This window comes from Gekko japonicus, unplaced genomic scaffold (assembly GCF_001447785.1).
Source record: "Gekko japonicus isolate JY-2015 unplaced genomic scaffold, Gekko_japonicus_V1.1 scaffold541, whole genome shotgun sequence".
Classification (NCBI taxonomy): Eukaryota; Metazoa; Chordata; class Lepidosauria; order Squamata; family Gekkonidae; genus Gekko; species Gekko japonicus.
In genome coordinates this window covers 740,245-761,699 of record NW_015170907.1, presented here as the reverse complement: position 1 = coordinate 761,699, position 21,455 = coordinate 740,245, and the positions used below count along the sequence as shown (strand labels likewise).

General features: G+C 44.8%; 1 protein-coding gene across 1 annotated transcript in view; it reads left to right on the top strand.

Moving 5' to 3' along the window:
* The window catches only part of MCC (mutated in colorectal cancers), a 237,797-nt gene that overhangs the window by 121,104 nt on the left and 95,238 nt on the right, over positions 1-21,455 (top strand). The window contains exon 2 of the mRNA XM_015418649.1: positions 12,094-12,207. Coding sequence (XP_015274135.1) covers positions 12,094-12,207 — 114 coding nt within the window. The remainder of the gene's footprint in view (positions 1-12,093; positions 12,208-21,455) is intronic.

The following is a 21,455-nucleotide window of genomic DNA, read 5'->3' as shown; positions in this document are numbered from 1 at the left end:
TAGTAATACTAATAAATATTTTAATATGTTAAAGTATCTGTACCCCACTTTTCCACTTAGCAGAAGGTGGCTAGTATGCTTACCTTTATATGGCTTTATATACACCATCCCAATAATCCTAGCAGCCTGTAAGATAACTTAGCCTTCTTACCGCCATATTATCATAAGGGTGCATAGAAAGCTGAAGCATCATAGTTGCCTAGGGCCACTTTGTGAGTGTATAGTAAGGTGAGATATGAATTGGGAACCTCTCGATTCTGTACTATCTCGATTTACTACTATGTAGTAAAATCTGCTCAGATCATCACCTGCAGAGTCATTTTGTAGAAAAAGAGGTGCAGGATCTCATTAGCATAACTCACTAACATAAGTTATTTGCATATGCCACACCCCATGACATCACCAGAAGTGTGTCAGAAGGCAACACCCACTGCTCAGGCACTACTGGACTCTTTTGGATTGCTAGCTATTGGGGGGGGGGATGCGCAGATCTGCCCTCACAGAGGAGGGAGAGCTTGTACCTGAATAAACCTTGGCCTTAAAGGTGCCTGTTAGATCGCGCTAACAAAGGACTCGTAGAGTGATTCAGCAAGTGATTCAGCTTTATTGGAAGTAACGAACAAGCACTCAAACGCATTAGAAACCAGAACAGAAAACTGTGGGAGCTATGCTCCTTTTAAACATAACCGGGCTAATGGCGCCGCCATACTCGACCGTCAGTCAACTGCACCACATACATTCGAGTACCCACAGAGTCGGATATTACCCCAGGAAGCCATGAGTGCCCGTTTGCATAATTCCGTGCAAAAACCTTGTCCCCTTTTTCAAACATGCGCACCTTCGGTTGCGCAGTGGTACGCTCGGATTGCTCTTCAGTGAGGTCTGGGTGCATTCGGTTTAAGCGGGTCGTGAGCCTCCGCCCCATTAGTAACTCGGCCGGACTACGCCCTGTGGTACTACAGGGGGTGGTGTGCTGCCGCAAAAGAAAGGAGCCCAGCCTCTGGCTCCAGTCCCCTTCGTCCATTTTACCCAGGGCCTCTTTGGCCGTTCTGACCATCCGTTCGGCTTGGCCATTAGATGCCGGATGGAAAGGGGCCGAAGTCATTTGGCGGATGCCATTACTCGTGAGGAAATGTTTAAACTCCTCAGAGACAAATTGAGGCCCGTTGTCACTGACGACGACGTCAGGCAACCCGTGGGTGGCAAAGAGCCGGCGGAGCGCATGGATCACAGCAAGTGACGTGGTCGATTTCATATGCACGACCTCCAGCCATTTGGACATGGCATCTACAACAATTAGGAACATTTGTCCCTGGAGAGGGCCAGCAAAATCTATATGTAACCTGGCCCAGGGTTTACCAGATGATTCCCAGCCTTGGGGTGTAGCTTGTGGGGGATCAGGTCTGACCTGCTGGCATTTGGGACACACCCGTACCCATTCCTCGATCTCTTTGTCCAGCCCCGGCCACCAGACATACCCTCTGGCCAACGCCTTGGTGTGCACCATACCGGGGTGACCCTCGTGCAGGGATTCCAGTACTCTCTTCCTGAGTCTGTCAGGGACCACCACCCTATTCCCCCAAAGCAGACACCCCTTTGAAATAGAAAGTTCGTCTTGGCGGCTTTTGTAGGGCCCGAACTCCGGTTCCATGCTTCCCACCGGCCACCCCCTCCAAACCCAGTTTAGTACTCGGGAGAGGATGCAGTCCTTGGCTGTGTGTGCCGCAATGTCCTTGGACGACACCGGTGCCTGGGGAAGCTCATCGAGTGCCAGCACCTCACCAGCAGGGGCAGGGTCAGACTCTACACAGGGCAACGGGCAGCGGCTGAGGGCGTCCGCATGTCCGATTGCCTTTCCAGGCCGGTGTTCAAGGTCATAATCGTACGCCTGCAAAAAGAGCGCCCATCTAAGCATGCGCGGGGACATGATATTTGGCAGTTGCTTATCGGGCGCAAAAATCCCCAGTAGCGGCTTGTGGGCAGTGAGCAGCAAAAATCGCCTGCCAAAAATAAAGTCATGGAACTTTTTGACAGCCGCTACTAAAGCCAGACCTTCCTTGTCTATCTGGGCATAGTTCCTCTCTGCCGCAGATAGAGACCTAGAGTAAAAAGCGATAGGCGCTTCGCTCCCATCAGGCATCAGGTGGCTCAAAACTGCGCCTATTCCAAAAGGTGAAGCGTCCGCAGCTAGCACCAGGAGCTTCTGGTCATCATAATGCGTCAGTACGTCATTAGACACCAACAGCTCCTTAACTCCCACGAAAGCCCGTTCTTCGGCCTGTCCCCACTTCCATTTCGCCTCCTTATGCAAAAGTGCGTGCAAAGGGGCCGCCACTGATGCCTTATGCGGTAAAAACGCATGATAAAAATTGAGGAGTCCTAAAAATGATTGGAGCTCCTTCTTACTCACCGGCCTGGGGGCGTCTCGGATTGCAGTCACCTTGTCAGTAGTGGGGTGCACCCCGTCTGCATCAATCCTGAATCCCAGGAATTCCACACTGCTAACTCCCAGTGTGCATTTTGAACGTTTTACCCTGAGCCCTGCGTTTTGGAAACGCTTCAAGACTTCCTTCACACGGTCCATCAATTCATTTTCAGACCTCCCCGCAATTAACACGTCATCGAAGTAGGGCACCGTTCCTGGTACCCCCCTCAACAGTTGTTCCATTAGGCCCTGGAAAATGCCGGGCGCTACATTTACCCCGAACTGTAGGCGATTTACCTTAAAAGCTCCCCTATGGGTAACAATAGTCTGAGCCTCTGCAGCCTCGGGAGTGACAGGCAACTGCTGGTATGCCTGTGCCAAGTCCAATTTGGCAAAGAACTTCCCACCCCCCAATGAAGCCAGGATGTGGCTAATAACCGGGACGGGATAGGAGTGTTGTTGTAACGCCTTGTTAAGGGTGCATTTATAGTCTGCGCATAAGCGTATGGACCCATCAGGCTTAACTGGTGTTACTATAGGCGTCTCCCACTTGCTGTGAGGAACAGGTTCCAAAATTCCTTGTTCCACGAGTTTATCAATTTCCCTCTCTACTTTAGGCCTGAGGGGGATTGGAACCTTCCGATATTTTAGCCTGATTGGCTTTACGGATGGGTCAAGTTCAAAAGCAACCGGGGGCCCTTTGTACCGCCCCAGACCCTCTGCAAACACATCAGGGAACAGGTCATACATCATATCCCATTTATTCTCAATCGTTTTGTTAATCCCTGAAATACCAATGCCCAATGGCTCAAACCAGTCTAACCCCAGTAGGTTGACCCGGTCTCCCTCTGCAATAAGAAATGACAGTTGAACACATTTCCCCTTATACTCAACATTTACAGTGTCTCTTCCGGCCAGGGGAATTCGGTTGCCCTGGAAGTCGGACACCCTGGTTTCCGCAGGCTGGAGCCGCCGTCGACTTCTGGTCGGAAACAGCTGTTGCCAGGATGCCGCAGAAATTACCGTCACCGAAGAGCCGGAGTCGACTTCCATGGTGCATGGTCTGCCGTCGAGGAGGGGGGTCACGGTGATCTTTCCCTGGCAACTGGTGCGATTGACAGTCGATGCGCTTGTCAGGGTCGCCGTAGTCTTGCAGCTTGCTTCCGATGCCGGGAAACGCTGCTTGCCTCGGGAATTGGTGGGGGTATTCTTTTGTGCCGATCCGCTGCTTGGTGAGGACTCCTTCCGTGCCGCTCTGCAGACTCTGGCCAGATGACCGCGCTGTCCACAGGCTCTGCAGTCGACATCACGGGCCCAACAGGAGTCGCGCTGGTGTTTCCCGCCGCAGCCGGAGCACGGCTTGACGCTGGTAGTCTTCGCTGGGGTCCGCTTGCCTCGGACCGCGTTGACGTCATCGTCCGCTTCTTCGCGCTCGCTGTCTCGCTGAGAGTGGACGCTGGGCTCTGCCATCCTCTGGCGGACCTCCCTTGTGGACTTATCTGCTGCTTCTGCGGCCACGGCCTCGTCGTAGGCCACTGCCCAGGTCAGGGTGGTGCGGGCGAACAGCCTCTGTTGCAGCCTCTCGTCTTTAAGGCCACAGACGAGATGGTCTCTGAGGGCTTCCTCTACGTTGTGGAAGTTACACGGCCGTGCGGCTTTGCGAAGGGCTGCCACGAAATCTGCGATGGTCTCGCCTCCGGCCTGGTTCCGCTTGTAAAAAGCGTGCCGGCAGGCGATCTCCGACGGTTGTGGAGAAAAATGGGCCTTAAGCTTCTTTGTGATGTCAGCGTAGGAGACAGTTTTCATATCCGTTGGGGCCATCAACGACCTGGCTATGTCGAAGGTTCCCTTCCCGCAGGAACTCAGGAGGCACGCCCGTTTCTTGGCCTCGTCTGTAATGTCGTGTGTTTCCAGATGGAACTCGAACCTGGATAGGTAGGAGTCCCAGTCTTCTGAGGAGGGTTCGAAGCACTCGAACTTCTGGCTTCCAGCCATCGTGGGAGACTTGGGCACCGGAGCTGGTGGCGCCTCCGCCGGATCGGCTGCTGTGCTTTGCCCGCTTTCTTCCGAGTCCGAAGTGTGGATGTCCGCAGGGCTGCCTACCTGCTCTAACATCCCACCTTCGTCGCCAATTGTTAGATCGCGCTAACAAAGGACTCTTAGAGTGATTCAGCAAGTGATTCAGCTTTATTGGAAGTAACGAACAAGAAACTGTGGGAGCTATGCTCCTTTTAAACATAACCGGGCTAATGTAGCCACGCCTATTTACAAATAACAACCAATGAGATTGCTTAGTTAAGGACCAATGGGAGTCTTTCCCTCCCAGGGAATAGTACTGTTCTGATTGGTCATTGTTACAAAGCGACCAATAGGAAGTTCGGTCAGAGGAGCCCTAGCTTGGCTTAACATGGGAGTCTAATGAGGTGATTCATGTAATTGTTTCGAATACATTACAGTGCCACTGGACTGTTTTGGATTGCTATCAGTGGGGGAGGGGGCTCTGCAACTTACCTGGCTGCTTCTTGCTCCTTGTGGCCCGGGGCTGCTGGGGGCAGGGGGCGGGGCTTGTCGCATGTCCCCACCCCATGGCTCTTTACTGCCGGAGCTCCGCTTCTGTGCGCTCCTGTAGGAAATGACCCCTGCTTGCTCTGATGGGTATGCAAACGACTATATGCCCCAAGCATTGTTCATCTTCCATCCTGTAGTGAGGAATTAAATTTTTTAAAAAATCTAAAAATGCTCCATATATTTGTGAAATGTTCAGTTGGTTTCCAAGATTAACCAGGAGTAGATAGTCACCGATATGATCTAACAACCAAGGGTATGTCATATGAAATCACTTATAATGTCTTTCTCACTGATTGTGCTGTAACAGGACTTTGCAGAGGTCTGGGGCTCAGATTATTATTTGGATAGGCTATTAATAGTTACCTAACATTTCATATTTTACAGTCCAAATCTATGCACAATTAAGGTAATCTAAACTCAATTATTTCAGTGGGTTTAGAGCGGAGTAACTCTGTGGAATTGCACTGTTAGCTATGATGCTTTGTTGCATTTTACTGTGTCTTGTGTAAGTGTAAAAAAATCAGGATTAAAGTGGTCTGGAATCCTGTTTTGTAAGTGAGAAATGAACTGCAAGCCGTCATGTCATCTGATTCAGACATAGCAACAAACTGGTTTGTTATTTATTGGGGTGTCTTATAACCATGCCAGCTCAAAGACTTCCTTAGTTTGTTCAGCATTATCCAGAGAGTCAGTGTGGTGTAGTGGTTAAGAGTGTTGGACTAGTATCTGGGAGATCCAGGTTGGATTCCCCACTTGTTCCATGGAAGCTCTCTGGGTGACCTTGGGCCAAGTTACACTCAGAGTAACCTACCTTACTGAAGGTCACTCAGCAAGATTTCGTGGCTGAGTAGGGATTCAAAGCTTGGTCTCCCAGATCCTAGTCCAGTGCTCTAACCACTACACCAGCTCTCAGATGCAAGTAACGCTCTCTGGTTAACCCTGAGAAGACTGTTGCTGAAATTCTGAATTGATCAACCTAGTTCTTGGTTAATAACAGCAAGAAATATGACATAACACATTAACCTTCCTGGTAATTCCATCAACAGCTTTAAGGTGGTTCAAATTAATGTGGGTGGCTGGATAGAATGTGAGGCACCAGTACAAGACGTGAGGATAATATATAATTGCATGAAGCAAGGTCTTAATAAAGACTGTGCCTTCCACTCTCATAAAACCTTATTAAAAAATTAAGGTGTGTCATTTACAGATGAAGATTGCACCAAGGTGTTTCCAGTGACAAAGCAGATACCAATGTACAGAAAGTCATTCTGTTAAGTGTCAGTCTTTAAGATGTGCAGGTTAAATAAAACCCACCAGAGATTAGTACAGTCCTGAACTTAAAGGCTACTCTGTCATTAACAGTTATCACTGCTGTTAAAGGGACACTTTAGTATGGAAGATATACTGTTTTAGAAATTTGAAGGGTGTGTGTTTGTTTTTGCTTCACTGGTTTATTGTAGTCTTGCAAGATATGATTGGAACTTGCAAGAATCCCTTGAACAGTTGAGTAATTCTGTAGAAGGGTGGTGTGTGTCCAGTATGCCTCGGAATGAATCACATGTATGATTCATGCCATTTGAAAAGAGTTGTGGTGTTATGCTTAGATGTTGTTATTCTTTTTTGGGACAGGGGGATGTTTCAAGCAACTTAGTCCTACTTTATTTTTGCTATTTTCACTTCTAACTTACTTTTGCAAAACAGGAAGCTCTTGGAGCATACTATACAATTTTGAACAATGTGAACATTCTCAAATATGCTTCTCTTTGTGTGATTGCAATTAAAATTCTGTTTTTATTGTAATATTTGCTCATTGAAGTGCTAGTACTAGAATGTTTTAAGTGTTTACAGTTAGATGTGTAAATGCTGATGTGACTGCATTGTTTTGGCAGACTGCATTTACTGCCGCACTTAAGTTTTAATATCCCATATCTAGCTGTGTAATAAGAAATTCACTGCTGTAGCATCCTTGTCAAGTACATTGGCTGTATTATGTGCATGCTTCACTCACAGCCTTTACTTGAAAATATACAACGCTTACATTTTTTTTGGAACAGTAAATAAAATTCTATGAACTACGAACTGGTTCTTGTTCAGTGTGTGTGTGTTCTCTGTTTGTCTAGCAGATCTTGTGTGTCTCACTACATGATATAATGAGATTCAATATCCCTGTGTAACAAGGAATAGTAATTCAGGACAAGAGCAATCAAAATCTTCAGTTTCATTTTATTTTAGATTTAATGAGAGAGAGAGAGCTTATGTCTGGTATAAAAGTAGCTTTAGGCACCAGCTGTAAGAACTGAAGGAGCCTTGCATTCGGTACTTGTACCTGTATTAACAAATGAAAGATAAGGTCACAACTTTTAAAATCAACGGTTGGGGGGGGGAGAGTTGGATCATAAGGAAGGCTAAGTGCCGAAGAATAGATTCTTTCGAACTATGGTGCTGGAGAAGACTCTGGAGAGTCCCTTGGACTGTTAGGAGATCAAATCAGTCAATCCTAAAAGAAATCAACCCTGACTGTTTCCTGGAAGGCCAGATACTGAAGCTGAAGCTCCAAATACTTTGGCCACCAAATGAGGAGGGAGCACTCACTGGAGAAGACCCTGATGCTGGGAAAGATTGAAGGCCAAAGAAGACGGGGACGGCAAAGGATGAGATGGTTAGACAGTGTCATAGATGCAATGAACATGAAATTAAGCAAACTCCGGAGGACGACGGAAGACAGGAGGGCCTGGCGTGATGTGGTCCATGGGGTCGCGAAGAGTCGGACTTGACTGTGCAGCTGAACAACATCAATGGAGGTTTTTGATAGCCCTGCCTACCCCATATGGCTTTTTGTCCTTGTGAATCCCACAGTGTCTGGCATCAGCATTTTCTTGGTCTTGGGGGGTAAAGGTATGGAAGTAAGGAACTATGTCAGCATACTCCATAGGTTCCAAGCCACTAATAAAATGAATAGATTCACATGATAATAATAACATTGAAAATACTATTTTGCTATAATTGAAATGATTATAAAATATATATTGCATGAATGGCCTGAATAGAATACATTGCATGAATGGTAAAATTTCTACAGTATTTATGAAGACAGTAGTTTTACCTCCTTCGTGCTCAAGGTGTCTCCTGTGGCAGGTGCACTAGGTAAAGATAAAACTATAGGTATCGGCTGTATGTTATATTCATGTAGCCCTGGAATCTCTGTTCTTCACATTGATAAGTTAGCAGCCTATGGCCACGTTCAGACTGGCAGTTTGGCCCAACAGCCAAACATTTCAGGAGTGTTTCACTAGCGGATTAAAGGGGCGGGTTCACACAGGCACAGTTGTCTGGCGTCCCCCAGCCGTACTCAAGCCATCTTCTACCGCTTCCCTCCTGAGTTTTAAAAGTACCTGGTGGAAGTGGTAGCAAACTGTGTGGAGAGCGGGTTGATTCCGGTTCCCTGACGTGTGAACGCAAGTGCTGTAAGGCGGGAACAACCCACAGTCGTTGATAATAGGCGCTGGCTGTTTCCATGGGCGCATGGAGCAGAGTGCAGAAACAGCCACTAATAGCCCACCAAGGGCGGGCCAACAGTGCAAACACTCCCTTGCGCTTCCTCCATGGTATCCTCCTGTTTCGTTTGCTGCAGTGTGAACAGGAATACCGCGACCAAGCCGTTCCGGGTCTGCTCTGGGTCTTCTTTGACGCGACTCCCTAGCACTGCAAACTGCCAGTCTGAACACGACCTATATTTGCTAAGTGTATTTTTAAAACTGTGTTAGTAGATTGTAGGTGCAATCCAGCCAAAGATGAGATGTGATTAACTCCTGTTAAAGTCCCAGGTGCTTCAGGCTACGGCACACCATTCATTCAAATAGATATTACTATATCTAACCTTTTCTGGATTGTGCCATATTTTTGCTCATATATTTTTAATGCAGACATGCTTACTTATTATAAAATTAACCACCTACCAGATATTTATGTTGCTGGAAAATTTCCTTTCACTAAAAGTCAGCTGCTGAGAAGGGATTGATACTATCATTATACAGATACTACAGTGATACTATAGGCCACAGCCCAAATGGCTATGCATGAAATCCAAGAAATTCAACAAAATACTGAATGGCTGTTCACAAACTGACCATACTATTATAGAAATTTAAATTGTTTTTGACTTAATGCTTTGTCTTGAAATCAAAACTGACCTTTATCCTACACCCACAAAAGATAAATAAATGTTTGCCAAACATTTTGTTACCAAACTTTCCCTTACTTCAGATACTGTAGAATAATTCAATCTGATTTTAATAACACATGCAGTAAAACAACATGAGTGGGTATGGGGTTTGAAACCCAGAAAAATGATAAAAGCAGCACCTGTAGCTTTAAGAAATGAATGCCCTCAGAAGATACTAGGCAACCACCACAGTATTTTCAGCTGAAGCCTTGGTTTCTGTCAGTAAAAGGCAGGGGGAGGGGCAGGACCCTTTCCAGGGCTGTTTTGGCCTTTGAGGGAGAATTCATCAGGGCTAGGCCTGGCAACAGCCAATGGACAACTTGATGTCATGTGATTTCCATGACTCACCCAGGACTGGCTGTTGTGATGCAGGGGTCTGGGATCTGGGAGACCTAGGTTCAAATCATCACTCTGCCATAGAAGCTCACAGGAAGATCTTGGGCCAGTTACAAAATTATCAGCCTTACCTCACAGGGTTTCTGTGAGGATAAAATAGAGGAGAGGAGAATGATGTAAGTTGCTTTGGGTCCTCACTGTGAAGAAAGGTGGGGTATAAATGAAATAAATTAGCTGAAGATGGGGAGCAGATAAATGGTAGGTTGGTGGGTGGGTGGAAGGCAGGGGGGAAAACAGAGAAAGGTGAATATATGGGGATTGCCTCAAGGAGGCAGAAAGAGGAAATAGTGTGAGGAAGGGGATATAGGGAGGAAATGAGATGTCCTCTGCAAGTTCTTGCAGGTTCCCCAATGTGTAACTGGGCCCAGCCCAACTGCTAGCACTGTGCAACTGGACCATGCTTTTCCTGGGTAGAGGCTGCTGGGGTGGGAAAGGAGGAAAAGCTGAAGATGGAACAGATAGAGTTTAGTTGGCTAGTGGGTGGGAAAGAGAGAAGGAAGGAGGAAAAAAGGAGAGGCTGTGGGGCCTTTCAGGGAAGAAAAAAGAAGAAATTATGGGGCAGGGAAAAATGAGATAGCCCCATAAGTGTTTGTGGGTTCATTGCTTGTTTATCTGAGAAGTGAAATGGCAGCTGAACAGTGCTTGTGCATTCAGTGTGAACAATCATCTTTGTTTTCTCAACTGAAATGATTTTAAGTTTCTTCCTGAAAACAAAGAAAATCATTAGACAGGGAGGGACTCTTTGGGGTTAACCTTTATCATCCTTATAAAAATGAAACCAGATAATGTAACTTTGTCTTGGTTTGATTACAAATCTGAACCATGTGTATTTTGTAATGTAGATGGTCTTTATTGTCTCACATTTACAGATCTTGCATTACCTGTCTTGTGTTATGTTTCTCCTTGATCCCTTGGTGAAGTTTAAATCTTGAATCAAGCTTGAGCCATTCACATAACTCTTGAATTGTCAAATTCAAGAAATTCGGGAATGGCATGAAATCAGTTAAGAACATAAGAGAAGCCAGTGTTGGATCAGACCAGTGGCCCATTTAGTTATTGAAGGCTAAGTGTTGATAGCACCTGAGCAAGGCTATTAATGATAGAATATTCCAGAGGTCTTTATTTCAGTGTTTTGCTGTAAGTCGGGAGTGACTTTAGGCACTTAATACACTCACAGACACAAATGTAAATAAGAGCAAAGAAGCCTGCCTAGAAGTGATACAAGCAGTGTAAATATTATCATAATTAGAATTAAGACAAAGAAAAGTCATGACAAGGTATTGCTGTAGTGATAATTTGGATCACGAGTTAATGTTCCTTGGAAAGAGAAATAAACTATTAGAAGAATTTATTTAAAGCCTCTGACTATCCTGGGTATGGCTGTTGGGAGCCCTCTAGGTAGCGTTTGCTGCCCTTTAGTTCACTTTGCCACAACAGGTGGCCCAAACAAAGGAGAATCTGCTGTGCCTATAGGCTGGGTACCATATGATCCTCAGCAGGGCCACTACCTGGACATCAACAAAGGCTTCAGCTATGATTCTGTGAAGGAATGCCTGAGAGCACCTTACGTGCCAACCTGGTAGAACACTCTGACCAGTGACACCCGGGCCCTGTGAGACTTGAAACAATTCTGCAGGGCCTGTAAGATGGAGTTGTTCCACCAGGCACCTAGTGAAGGATGAGTGTTGCCTTCCCACCTGGGACCATCTCCTGAACTGCCCTCTACCGTGCCATCTAGTGAGGAATGAACACTGTGACTGTTGTGACTGTTGTAATTGCTGATTTTAATCTAAATTATATTTAATTGTTCTGTTGATTTTAAATGGTGTGACCTGCCCTGAGCCCTATTGTGTACGAAGGGCGGGCTATAAATCTAATTTAATTAATAAATAATTTTCGGTAATCTTAAACTGGAACACGCAACCTGAACATTGTGGGTAATTAAATTGGGGAAATTTTGACTCATTTTACACACTGGCATATAAAGCCCCATGCCTTCACTAATATTCTCTAAAATAGTATTACTGTTTTCATATAGCCCATGTATGTAACCAGATACCACTGCCTGTAAAGAAATAATTTTTGTTGACCATGTAATTACGCTTCACCATGTAAACATATACTATTTTATTAGTAGTGACAGTCATGTTTGGTCATGCCTTCCTATAGCCAGTGATGATGGCATTGTCCAATATAAATAAAAGTGAGCCAGCATATTTGGTATGCCTTCAGTATCATAAAACTCTGAGCCAGGATAATCTAAAGTAGTATTAAAATAATGTGCAGGGATTTCTGAAGTGCCAAGTGGAAGTATTTGAGATGGTGATAGTTTTTCCTGTTTCTTGATTTAAAAATTATGAAATGTGAAATGTCACTCTAGTCTTCAGTCATTTCCATGGCCTGTACTATTCAAGTAAATCTAAGCAAGTGGTACATGATGTGGACTGTATTTCATTTAGTTCCTTCTGCTTGTGTGTTACAGCTCCACTTAGCAGCTCTGGCATCACTGAAAGGAGATGTTGTTGAACTTAATAAACGCCTGCAGCAAACAGAACGGGAGAGAGATTTGCTAGAAAAGAAATTGGCAAAGGCACAGGTAAGTGATTTATTCAAGGTGCTAAAAAGGTTTTTGCTGTTACTGCTTTGAACATCTTAACCGGATTGAATGCACTTGTTGTAAGATAGCTCTTTGACAAATAAAAGAGGGACCTTTAAAAGATGAGCATGATGAAAAAATAGGAAAACAGCATGAACTTTTTTAAAAAGAAAATGTAAATATTTCTTCTGTGGGTTATTTTTTTTTTTAAAGAAAGAGACATAATTATGTTTACATAGACCTAGAGTCTCATGCATGCCCCTTTGAAAAGCAGAGCTTCTGGGACTGTGGGCTACCATCCTCACACCAGTGAATGGGACACATTTGGATATATGCACTGAGTTTCCCCTTCCACTAATGTGAATTGTCTGTTCTATAGACAATTCATGGGATTTGCGTTTCATTAGCAAACTTGCTTTGAATTTGTTTTGTATCAGATTACAGGTGGGATGCAAGATGATGCAATCCATTTGTCACAATTTTCTACTCCTTTTAGAATGCCTGACATGCTGAGAGTTCTTTGTTTCAGTCTGTTTCAAAATGGTATCAGCAACATGTTCTCTGGTGGTCCAGGAGTGGGGCAGTCCTCACTTGTTGAATATGGCTCCTCCTCTTGAGCAGGATCAGTCTCTTTGAAATCAATCCAGCCAGGGAGGGGCCTGTCCCCTGGGAGCTCCCCAGTCTTACTGGCCCTGCTGGAGAAGTAGGAAAGTCTCGTTGGTGCTCTGGGGAGCACAGAGATCCAGAACAAAGGAAGGGGGGGAGAACAGGAGTGAAGGGTCATGCCTGCAGGGCTCCCACCATACCTTCCTCCCCAGCTTTCAAGCTGTGGTAAGTGGCAGAGGATTTTGGGGACTGAAGGAGATCATTGCCTCCCTTGCATCCCAGACGCTGTTGAAGAAAGTTCCCGTCAGGATTTCCTCACGGGCGGTGGTGGACAGCAGCAATAAGGTGAGGAGGACTGGCTGTGCTGGAAGGTCCTCAGCAGCTGTGATAACAGCAAGGCCCACCTAACCCTGGAGAAGAGGCCGCAATTGACTTCCGGTTTACAAAGCAGCGATGGCGGACGCTCTCTCCGAACCATGGGAGGGTGAATCACACACCAGTGGCCTGGAGGGGTGCCACCTCAAGTGACACCCCCACGGAGCCTTTGCGATAAGCTCCAGGCCAGAGGGCTTCTAAGGGGTAGCCTCTTCGATGGTGTAATGGCGAAGAATCGAGACTCCCCTCTGCCCTTACGGTCCAGTCGCTGTGTGGCCGGGCACAAGCTGGTTTGACTGGGACAAGTGCCGGAGATTGAGCGGAATATTGTTAAAATGCAGCATGGTCAGAGAATCTGACCGACAGTGAACGTGAGTTCTGAATAAAATGGACTATTAAAAAAGCGGATCCCCCTCCATGTGGGAAGAAACGGACGCAAAGAGGGACGGCTCTTATGCGAGGTAACCGATAAACGATGCGAAGGGGGAGAGGGGAGGAAAGCAGCGTGTGTGCTGTGAGAGACTTGATTTTTGACATCGTGGGGCAAGTTTCTCGAGTCGGGAGGAAGCGGTGGGAAATGTAAACAAATCGGAAAAATGGCAGCCCAGCATGCAAAGTTAAAAACAAAACCACCAGGCAGTCAGAGTCCCAAACCGGAAGAGGGGGCAGACGTCATTAAATTACTAGCGGATATGCTCAAGCCGGTGATGGAGCAACTCGATGGTATTAACCAGCAACTGACTGTGATGAACAAGAACTTTGCATCTCAACAGCTGAATGAAATGGAAAAGAAAGTGGAGCAGGCTAATGAGAAAATCCAAGAGATGGACACCACAAATAAGAAGTTGAAGAAAAGACTGGGAGAAGTGGAAATAAAGCAGAATCTTTAAGAAAACCGTGTACTGCAATTACAGATGGAAAAAGCCAATATGGTTCCAGGGAGTTCCTGAAGCAGTGAAAGAGGACCTGAGGAGGCTGCTTAGCGAGATCATCGCTCCAGTGATAGGCTTTACAGCAGATGAACTGATAAAAGATATGGAGGTGGCCTATAGTGCATACTCCAACTATATATAAAAAAATAGCCTACCTGGAGAAATTGTGGTCAGATTCTCAAGAAGACTAGAGATGCTATTTTAAAAGCAACATCAGCAACTCCACTGAAAATGGGAAATGTAATTATCAAGACACTAAAAGACATTCCATTTGAAATCTGACAAAAGAGGAAAAATTACAAAGATTTGATTGCTTTTCTTCAAACTAATGGAATAACGTACAGGTGAGCGATCCCGGAAGGTGTCATCTTTAAGATTAACGACAAAAGAGAGAAGATAGACTCTATTTTCAAGGCTAAAGCGTTTTCGCGGCATCAGCTTGGAACAGAGGAAGAGTCTAAGGAGGAAGAAACGAAATCCAGTGACTCTGCTACCTCTGGAATGGAAGAAGACTCTGCTACAGAAACAGGTACAGGACCTGCCAAAGTTGTCTACGATTTTAGAAACAGAAAGCCGAAGTAAAGGCAGAAGGACTCGGAAATTGGCCTTTTGAAGCGAAAAACACGAAGATTATCAGAAAATTCTCTCATAACAACTAAGTAACATATAAACATGGAAGATGCGCAGGAACTCTACAAGTATATTGTGATATTAACACTTGTGGTACTAACATTTACACTAACAGAAATAAGATCTCCTTCTCTTGGGTTTTTAGTTTAGTGTGGTTATCTTTCCTTTATCCCTAGTTGTAGTTTCCCCACCTAATTTTCTTTGTAGTTTGTAGTTTAATGTAAAATAAAAATATCCCTTCGGCGGGTTAAAAAAAGAGAGAGAAGAGACTGCAGTTGACGGTGACAAGGTGCTAGGGCCAGGGCAGCGAGGCTGCAGACCAGCGCCAAAGCTCACCAGGCCGCAGAAGGCAGCAGATGCAGTGGAGCCAGTGATGCTGGGAGATCCCTGGCAGATGCGGCTAGGCTGCAGCCTCCCAAAGGCCCCTCCACCGGAAGTGGGTGAAGTCGCCACTTGGTGTTTACTCTCGCGCTGCATGGCTTAGCAAACATGGGCCTTACGAATCTCCTGGGAGGGTTGTGGACTTGTGGGAGGTCCATGTCAGTGGGATGGCATAGACCAGTGGTGGCGAACCTATGGCACGGGTGCCAGAGGTGGCACTCAGAGCCCTCTCTGTGGGCACACGTGCCATCGACCCAGCCAGGCCCAGACCGTCATTAAAGCGTCGAATTCTCTGCCAAATAATTTTAAGTAAATGAAAGCATTTGGGATTGCTTTTCTTACTTTGTTTGTATCATCTTAAGTTAATGTATGAGTTGTTTTTTCTAAAGTAAAACCTCAGTATTCAGGTTAAATTGCCGTGTTGGCACTTTGCGATAAATAAGTGGGTTTTGGGTCGCAGTTTGGGCACTCGGTCTCTAAAAGGCTCGCCATCACTGGCATAGACTGAGCTCACGGATCACAAATTGGGCCCTTGTCCGTGGAAAAATTAGGCCCGTGGTCCAATCTGTGCTCATCCCTAGTTTCAAAGGTCCATTTTATTCCTAATGGTTTTCAATATTTTGTTAAATGATTGATGGAGATGAACTTGAACTTCACAGTAGATTGTCACCAGCAATGTTCCCTCTAAGCTGTGGAGTCTTGTGAGCAAAAATCCAACTTTGTGAGCTACTGGCATTAAAGTCGTGAGCGAGCAATTTGCCTACTGCATAAATTAGTTTGCTCTGGAGCCCTCCTTCCTGAGCTGAGACAAAAATGTGTGAGCCAGAGGCTAAAAAAACTGTGAGCTGGCTCACATTAACTCAGCTTAGAGGGAACACTGGTCACCAGTACATGGGTGATACCTAGCTTTATATCTCAGTATCTAGGCCTTCAGAAGCAGCTGAGAAGGTCTTGGCCTGGTGTCTTAAGTAGGGATGGGCATGATCTAGCTCATGAACTGAACTTCCATTGTGAATTTTGGCTGGTTTGTGAAGCAATGTTCATGGAAGGGTGCCGGGCACAAACATTTCACAAACTTCTGTGCTGTTTGTGTCATTTCGTGTATGATTGCATTTTCCAGACAGACCATCTCTCCTCAATTAAACTGTTTACAAAACCCCAAGGCAACTGTGAGGGAGACGGAGTTCTCCAGCCATGGAAACACTAGTAGGAGCCCTCCAAACCTTAACAGGCACTGCTGGCTGCCAGCAACAGAGTTCCCAATCTGCTCTTTGGGATTAGAATGCTATATATATACACTCAGCTCAACTCAGCAGAGAACTTCTTTAAAATAAACTAGCAGAGCACATTCCCTCATGATTGGGAACTCCTCTCCCCTGATGGGGTTTTGGTGTTAGATGGACTCAGGCCTCTGACCTACCCTGTCTGTGCTCACGCCGAACAGAGGGGCTTAGCTAGTGGGTTCCTTGGCTGAAGACCAACATATTTTTTTTTTGCCACAGTTGCCTTTGGGATGGCAATGAATTTGGTGTTGATTTACTTACCTTAGATGGGATTATGTTTTCTTTATCCATGCTACTGTGGTGCCCAGATTGAACTACTGTAACATGTTGTGTATGGTGCTGCATTTGAAGATTTCTCAGAAGACTCAGCTGGTACATAATGCAGTAAGAAGACTCCTGTTTAGGGTCATTCACTCAGAGCATATCATTCCAATACTGTGTCAACTGCAAGGGATACCTGTTTGCTTCTTGGCCTCATTCAGCGTGCTGGTTATTACCTTTAAAGCCCTTCATACTTATCTCCCAGCATACTCCCATCTCCCAGTATATTCCACTGTGCTAGGCTAGCTGTGTTCTTCAGTCAGCTTTCTCCTTAACCTCTGTTAGGAATGCCCATGTGGTAACAGTCAAGTTATAGGGTGTTTTTTTGGGGGGAGGGGTTGTCATATACCCAGCCTTTGGAATGGCTTATCAGCATGGTGAACCAGAGTGGTGTAGTGATTAAGAGCAGCAGACTTTAACCTGGAGAAGCAGGTTTGATTCCCCACACCTCCACATGAAACCTGCTGGGTGACATTGGGCCAGTCACCATTCTCTCAGAACTCTCTCAGCCCCACCTACCTCACAAGGTGCCTGTTGTAGGGAGAAAGGGAAGGCAATTGTAAGCTACTTTGAGACTCCGTAAGGTCAAGAAAAGCAAGGTATAAAAACTAACTTTTTCCTCTCCATCAGAGTGGATGTGAAGGGCGCCTTCACTTTCTGCGTTCAGGAAGTGAAACAGTTTTCTTTCAAAAGAAAATGGGAGTAAACTGTTTTTGCAGATCTGTCTGTGTTGATTTTGTCTTGTATGTTATCTCATTGAGTGTTGTTTTATGTGTTTGCAGTTTGTTTCTTTGTTAGTTGCCCAGAGTATACAGAGATAAGTTGGGATGTAAATATTTTAAATAAGTAAAGGTAACCTACCATTTCACTGAGCAGCATTTAAAACCTTCTTCCAGTGGAAGGAGTCTTCCTTCAACTTAATTGACTTTTCTGTCGGAGGACAAATCACTTAAGTTGGAGGAAGTCTCCTTAAGCTGGAAGGTCTTCTTTTAGCCTGTGGCCTCTTAAGGTATTATGAAAGAGAAGATTCATAATGAAACTGTTTCATTCCAGACTATTGTTACAATGACTTTTAAAATTCATTGTAGTACAAATTATTTAGATTGCCACAAATCTAATATTGGGAAATATATGCTTTGGAGTATTAGAATGCTGTCTATCTGGTGCAAAAGTGAAGAAATTACACAGAGTGACTTTTTGCAGAATGATTCGATGTAATTATCTTAGCTGAGCTGGCTTTGTGACAAATTTATTATTTTGATTTGCTTGTTGGCGGGTGGCCTGGAAATGAAGGCACATGATCTCCATGTCATAGTTGAACTAAGATACAGTCAGGATGTTTAATCCTTCTGTTCTACCCACTGCAACATTCAAGCATCATGCCCAACTGCAGACAAACAACCCTGCCCAGGGGGAACCTTTGGGTAATTGCTCAGGCATAAATGGATATGCTTAATATAACAGTAAATGAATTCTGTTGGCACTGTACCCCCCCCTCGACTTAGTTTGCATTTCCCCATTAATTCCAGGTGCTATTGGGTGTGTTGAATCAGTTAATGACTTGCAGTATCCTGACTTCTTGTCTAGCTTTCATTGCCAAAATTTGACTGCTGCCTTATTTAGATGCCTGGGCAAGTGGGGTTATTGCCACATATCTGGGTTGTAGGTTTAGTCGTATAATAAATATGGTAATGTTTTGCTTACTAATATACTATTACAAGTTTCAATAAAGATGCAGGGATCTTGTTTGTTATATCAGTATTTCGCACCTAACATAGTTTCTCTTAATGTGTTTCTTGATTAATAATTTTGCTGCCCTGAGTTTTTCCAGGTACCTCTTTTTTGTGCAGGAAAATAGGCTTAAAATGACATAAAACCTGGATTTCTACACGATGGAAGATATATCTCTGTATCCTCATCCCAAAAGTGTTTGCATAGTTTTGACTAGAAATAGGGGTGTTTTTTTCCACTTTCCAGCTTCCAGCAGTTGCTCTACATTTCCAAGCATTTTTCTTGTCTAGGTATCTCACCTTTGCCAGTCTCTTACCTGCCAAATAGTGTTATTAATTACAGTTAATCCGAGGGTGCATCATGGTCAGGGGTCATTTAGTAGAAAAAGAGGTGCAGGAGCTCATTAGCATAACTCATTTGCATATGCCACACCCCCTGACATCACCGGAAGTGTGTCAGAATGCAACACCCACCGCTCAGGCTCCACCGGATTGTTTTGGATAGCTAGCTATTGGGGGGGGGAGGGAGACGTGCAGATCTGTCCTCGCAGAGGAGGGAGAGCTTGTACCTGAATAAAACTTGGTCTTAAAGGTGCCACTGGACTGTTTTGGAGTGGGGGGCCGGGGGGGGGCTCTGCAACTTACCTGGCTGCTTCTTGCTCTGACGGAGGGCTACTGGGAGCGGGGGTGGGGCTTGTTGAATGTGCCCGCCCCCTAGGCTCTTTACTGCTGGAGCTCTGCTCCTGTGCACTCCTGCAGGAAATGACCCCTGATCATGGTAATGAAAAGACCTTAATTTTATAAGAGAAAAATTGCAAACTATCTATTGCTACCATATGATATAATGATAGTAGGTGTAGTGGTTAAAGTATTGGACTAGAAGCTAGGAGGTCTGAGTTCAGATTCTTCCTCTGCCATAAAAATTGCTGTGTGACACTGGGCCAGCCTATCTTTCTTTGTTCAATAATATTTGTTTCTGTTTTCACTCTATCTGAACTGTCAGCAGCCTGGATTCTGGATTGACCTGAGGAGGAAGATACATACATTTTGTGTCATACCTCATCCCTTTTTCCAAAGTTTGATGCCCTCACTCATTTTTGGTCTGTTGTATTTGCTTTATGTGTCTGTCAATAGATAAGCGTTATTTTGAAAAATGTGGGCTGTATGTCGATTTGAGAGAGTGCGAGCTGGCTAAAATCCATTAGTACCAATCCATTTATCTTCAGTTAAGATAAATAGTATTCATTTCTTCAGTGCACAGCTTAGAGAGATTGTCAGAAAATAATTGTTACACTCAAACCTATCTGAAATATAATTTCAGTTACAAGGCGGGAAATGCTCCAGAACTGGAGATTTGATGATAGACAGGCCTTCGATAAAAATAGAGCTGGTGTCCACCAGAGTGTATCGTAGGAAATTGTGTATAAAAAGAAGTACTGCAAAACGTTTTCATGTGGAAGTTATGAAAGAAGACAAAATATGATCTAAAAAGGGGACATGATACATTCCTCAGATGTGCTACTGGCCTATCAGACAAGATCTCCAAGCATCTCTTGAACATAAATTTCAGGTGCACTCTGCCCTGATCTAGCTTGGGACCCTACAGAGAAAAGGGCTATTCCTTCTCTCCATGAAAACTTCCCTTCCTGTGCTATCCTGTTAATGTGCAAGGGGAAAAGAAGGACACCATTGACTTAGAGCTGATCTTAGAGTTCAGTTTCAGGACAGTAAAAAGATCTGATGAGACATCAACAAAATCTCTGTGGCAGCAGCATACGTGGCAGATCAAGTCCTGGAGTCTGCTAGATTTATTGGTTGTGCAATTTTTGCAGACTTCCTGGCTAGGAAGTTCCTCTTATTGGATTCTGGAGCAGTGATGTCCTCTTATTCTAGTTCAGGGAACATCTGCTTAATTTATGGGAGAGACTGTTAGGGAAACCTTTATGAAAGCTCTTTATACTGGAAAAGATAGCTCAGTGAGAGACAGTGTACTAAAACAAGTGGATCCTACATCTGCAGAGCTTGTGTTATCAAGTTCAAGGCAACACCCACCATGAGGTCTCCCCTTTCAGGTAATCTGTAAAATTGATACCTAATGGTGATGCTGTTAGTTGCTACAGTCTCAGGCTGAGGAACAGGTTCAGATACACAATGGAGTGCTTGTGGCTCTCTGCTTTCTACATTTTACCCAGCCCTTCCTCTAAGAAGATCAGGACAAAGTATGCAGTTCAAGGTCATCCACTGAGAGTTTCAGTGAGTGTGGAGTTGAACTCAGGCCTCCTCAGAACTAATCCAACTTTTTAATAGTTTCCTATGCAAAGTCTTAATCGAGACTTATTCTAGACCTAAAATAACTAATCAAATCTGTCAGTTTCTGGTCCTTTCACATGATGATTAAATTAGGTGATTAAACAGCAACCACAGACTCCAGGAATTCTAATAAGAGCTTGCCATAGAACAATTATTCTTTTCTGGAGGAAAGCAAGGATTGGGTATTTGCTTTGATGAAGAGGCATTATGGGGAAGAAACAAGTGGATGCTAGGAAACACTTTGGTGGGCATCATGTTGGAGGTCACTGTTCTAGCTACCATAGCCATGAGAATGCTGGGCATTTTCTAGGTTGATCCTGCTCTCGTGATGGTGGTCAAAGGGGTTGACTTGAGGAATGTGGGATTTAGGATTACTTGAAATTACTCTGAAATGTAGATGAGATCAGATTAATGGTTTTACATTAGACTGAAGGTGCTGTTCTTTGCTGAGGTTGCATACTGAAATCTACATTGACACTAACTTGGTGTAGTAATTAGAGTGTCTGACTAATATCTGGAAGATCCTGGCTCAAGTCCTCACTGTGCCATGAAAGCTCACTGGACCAGCTCAGGCCAGTCATTCTCTCTCAGCCTAACCTACTTTACAAGGTGGTTGTTAGAACAAAACAACTGGAGACCTGCAAGGAACACACGATAGCGGCTATCCCATTTCCCCCTCA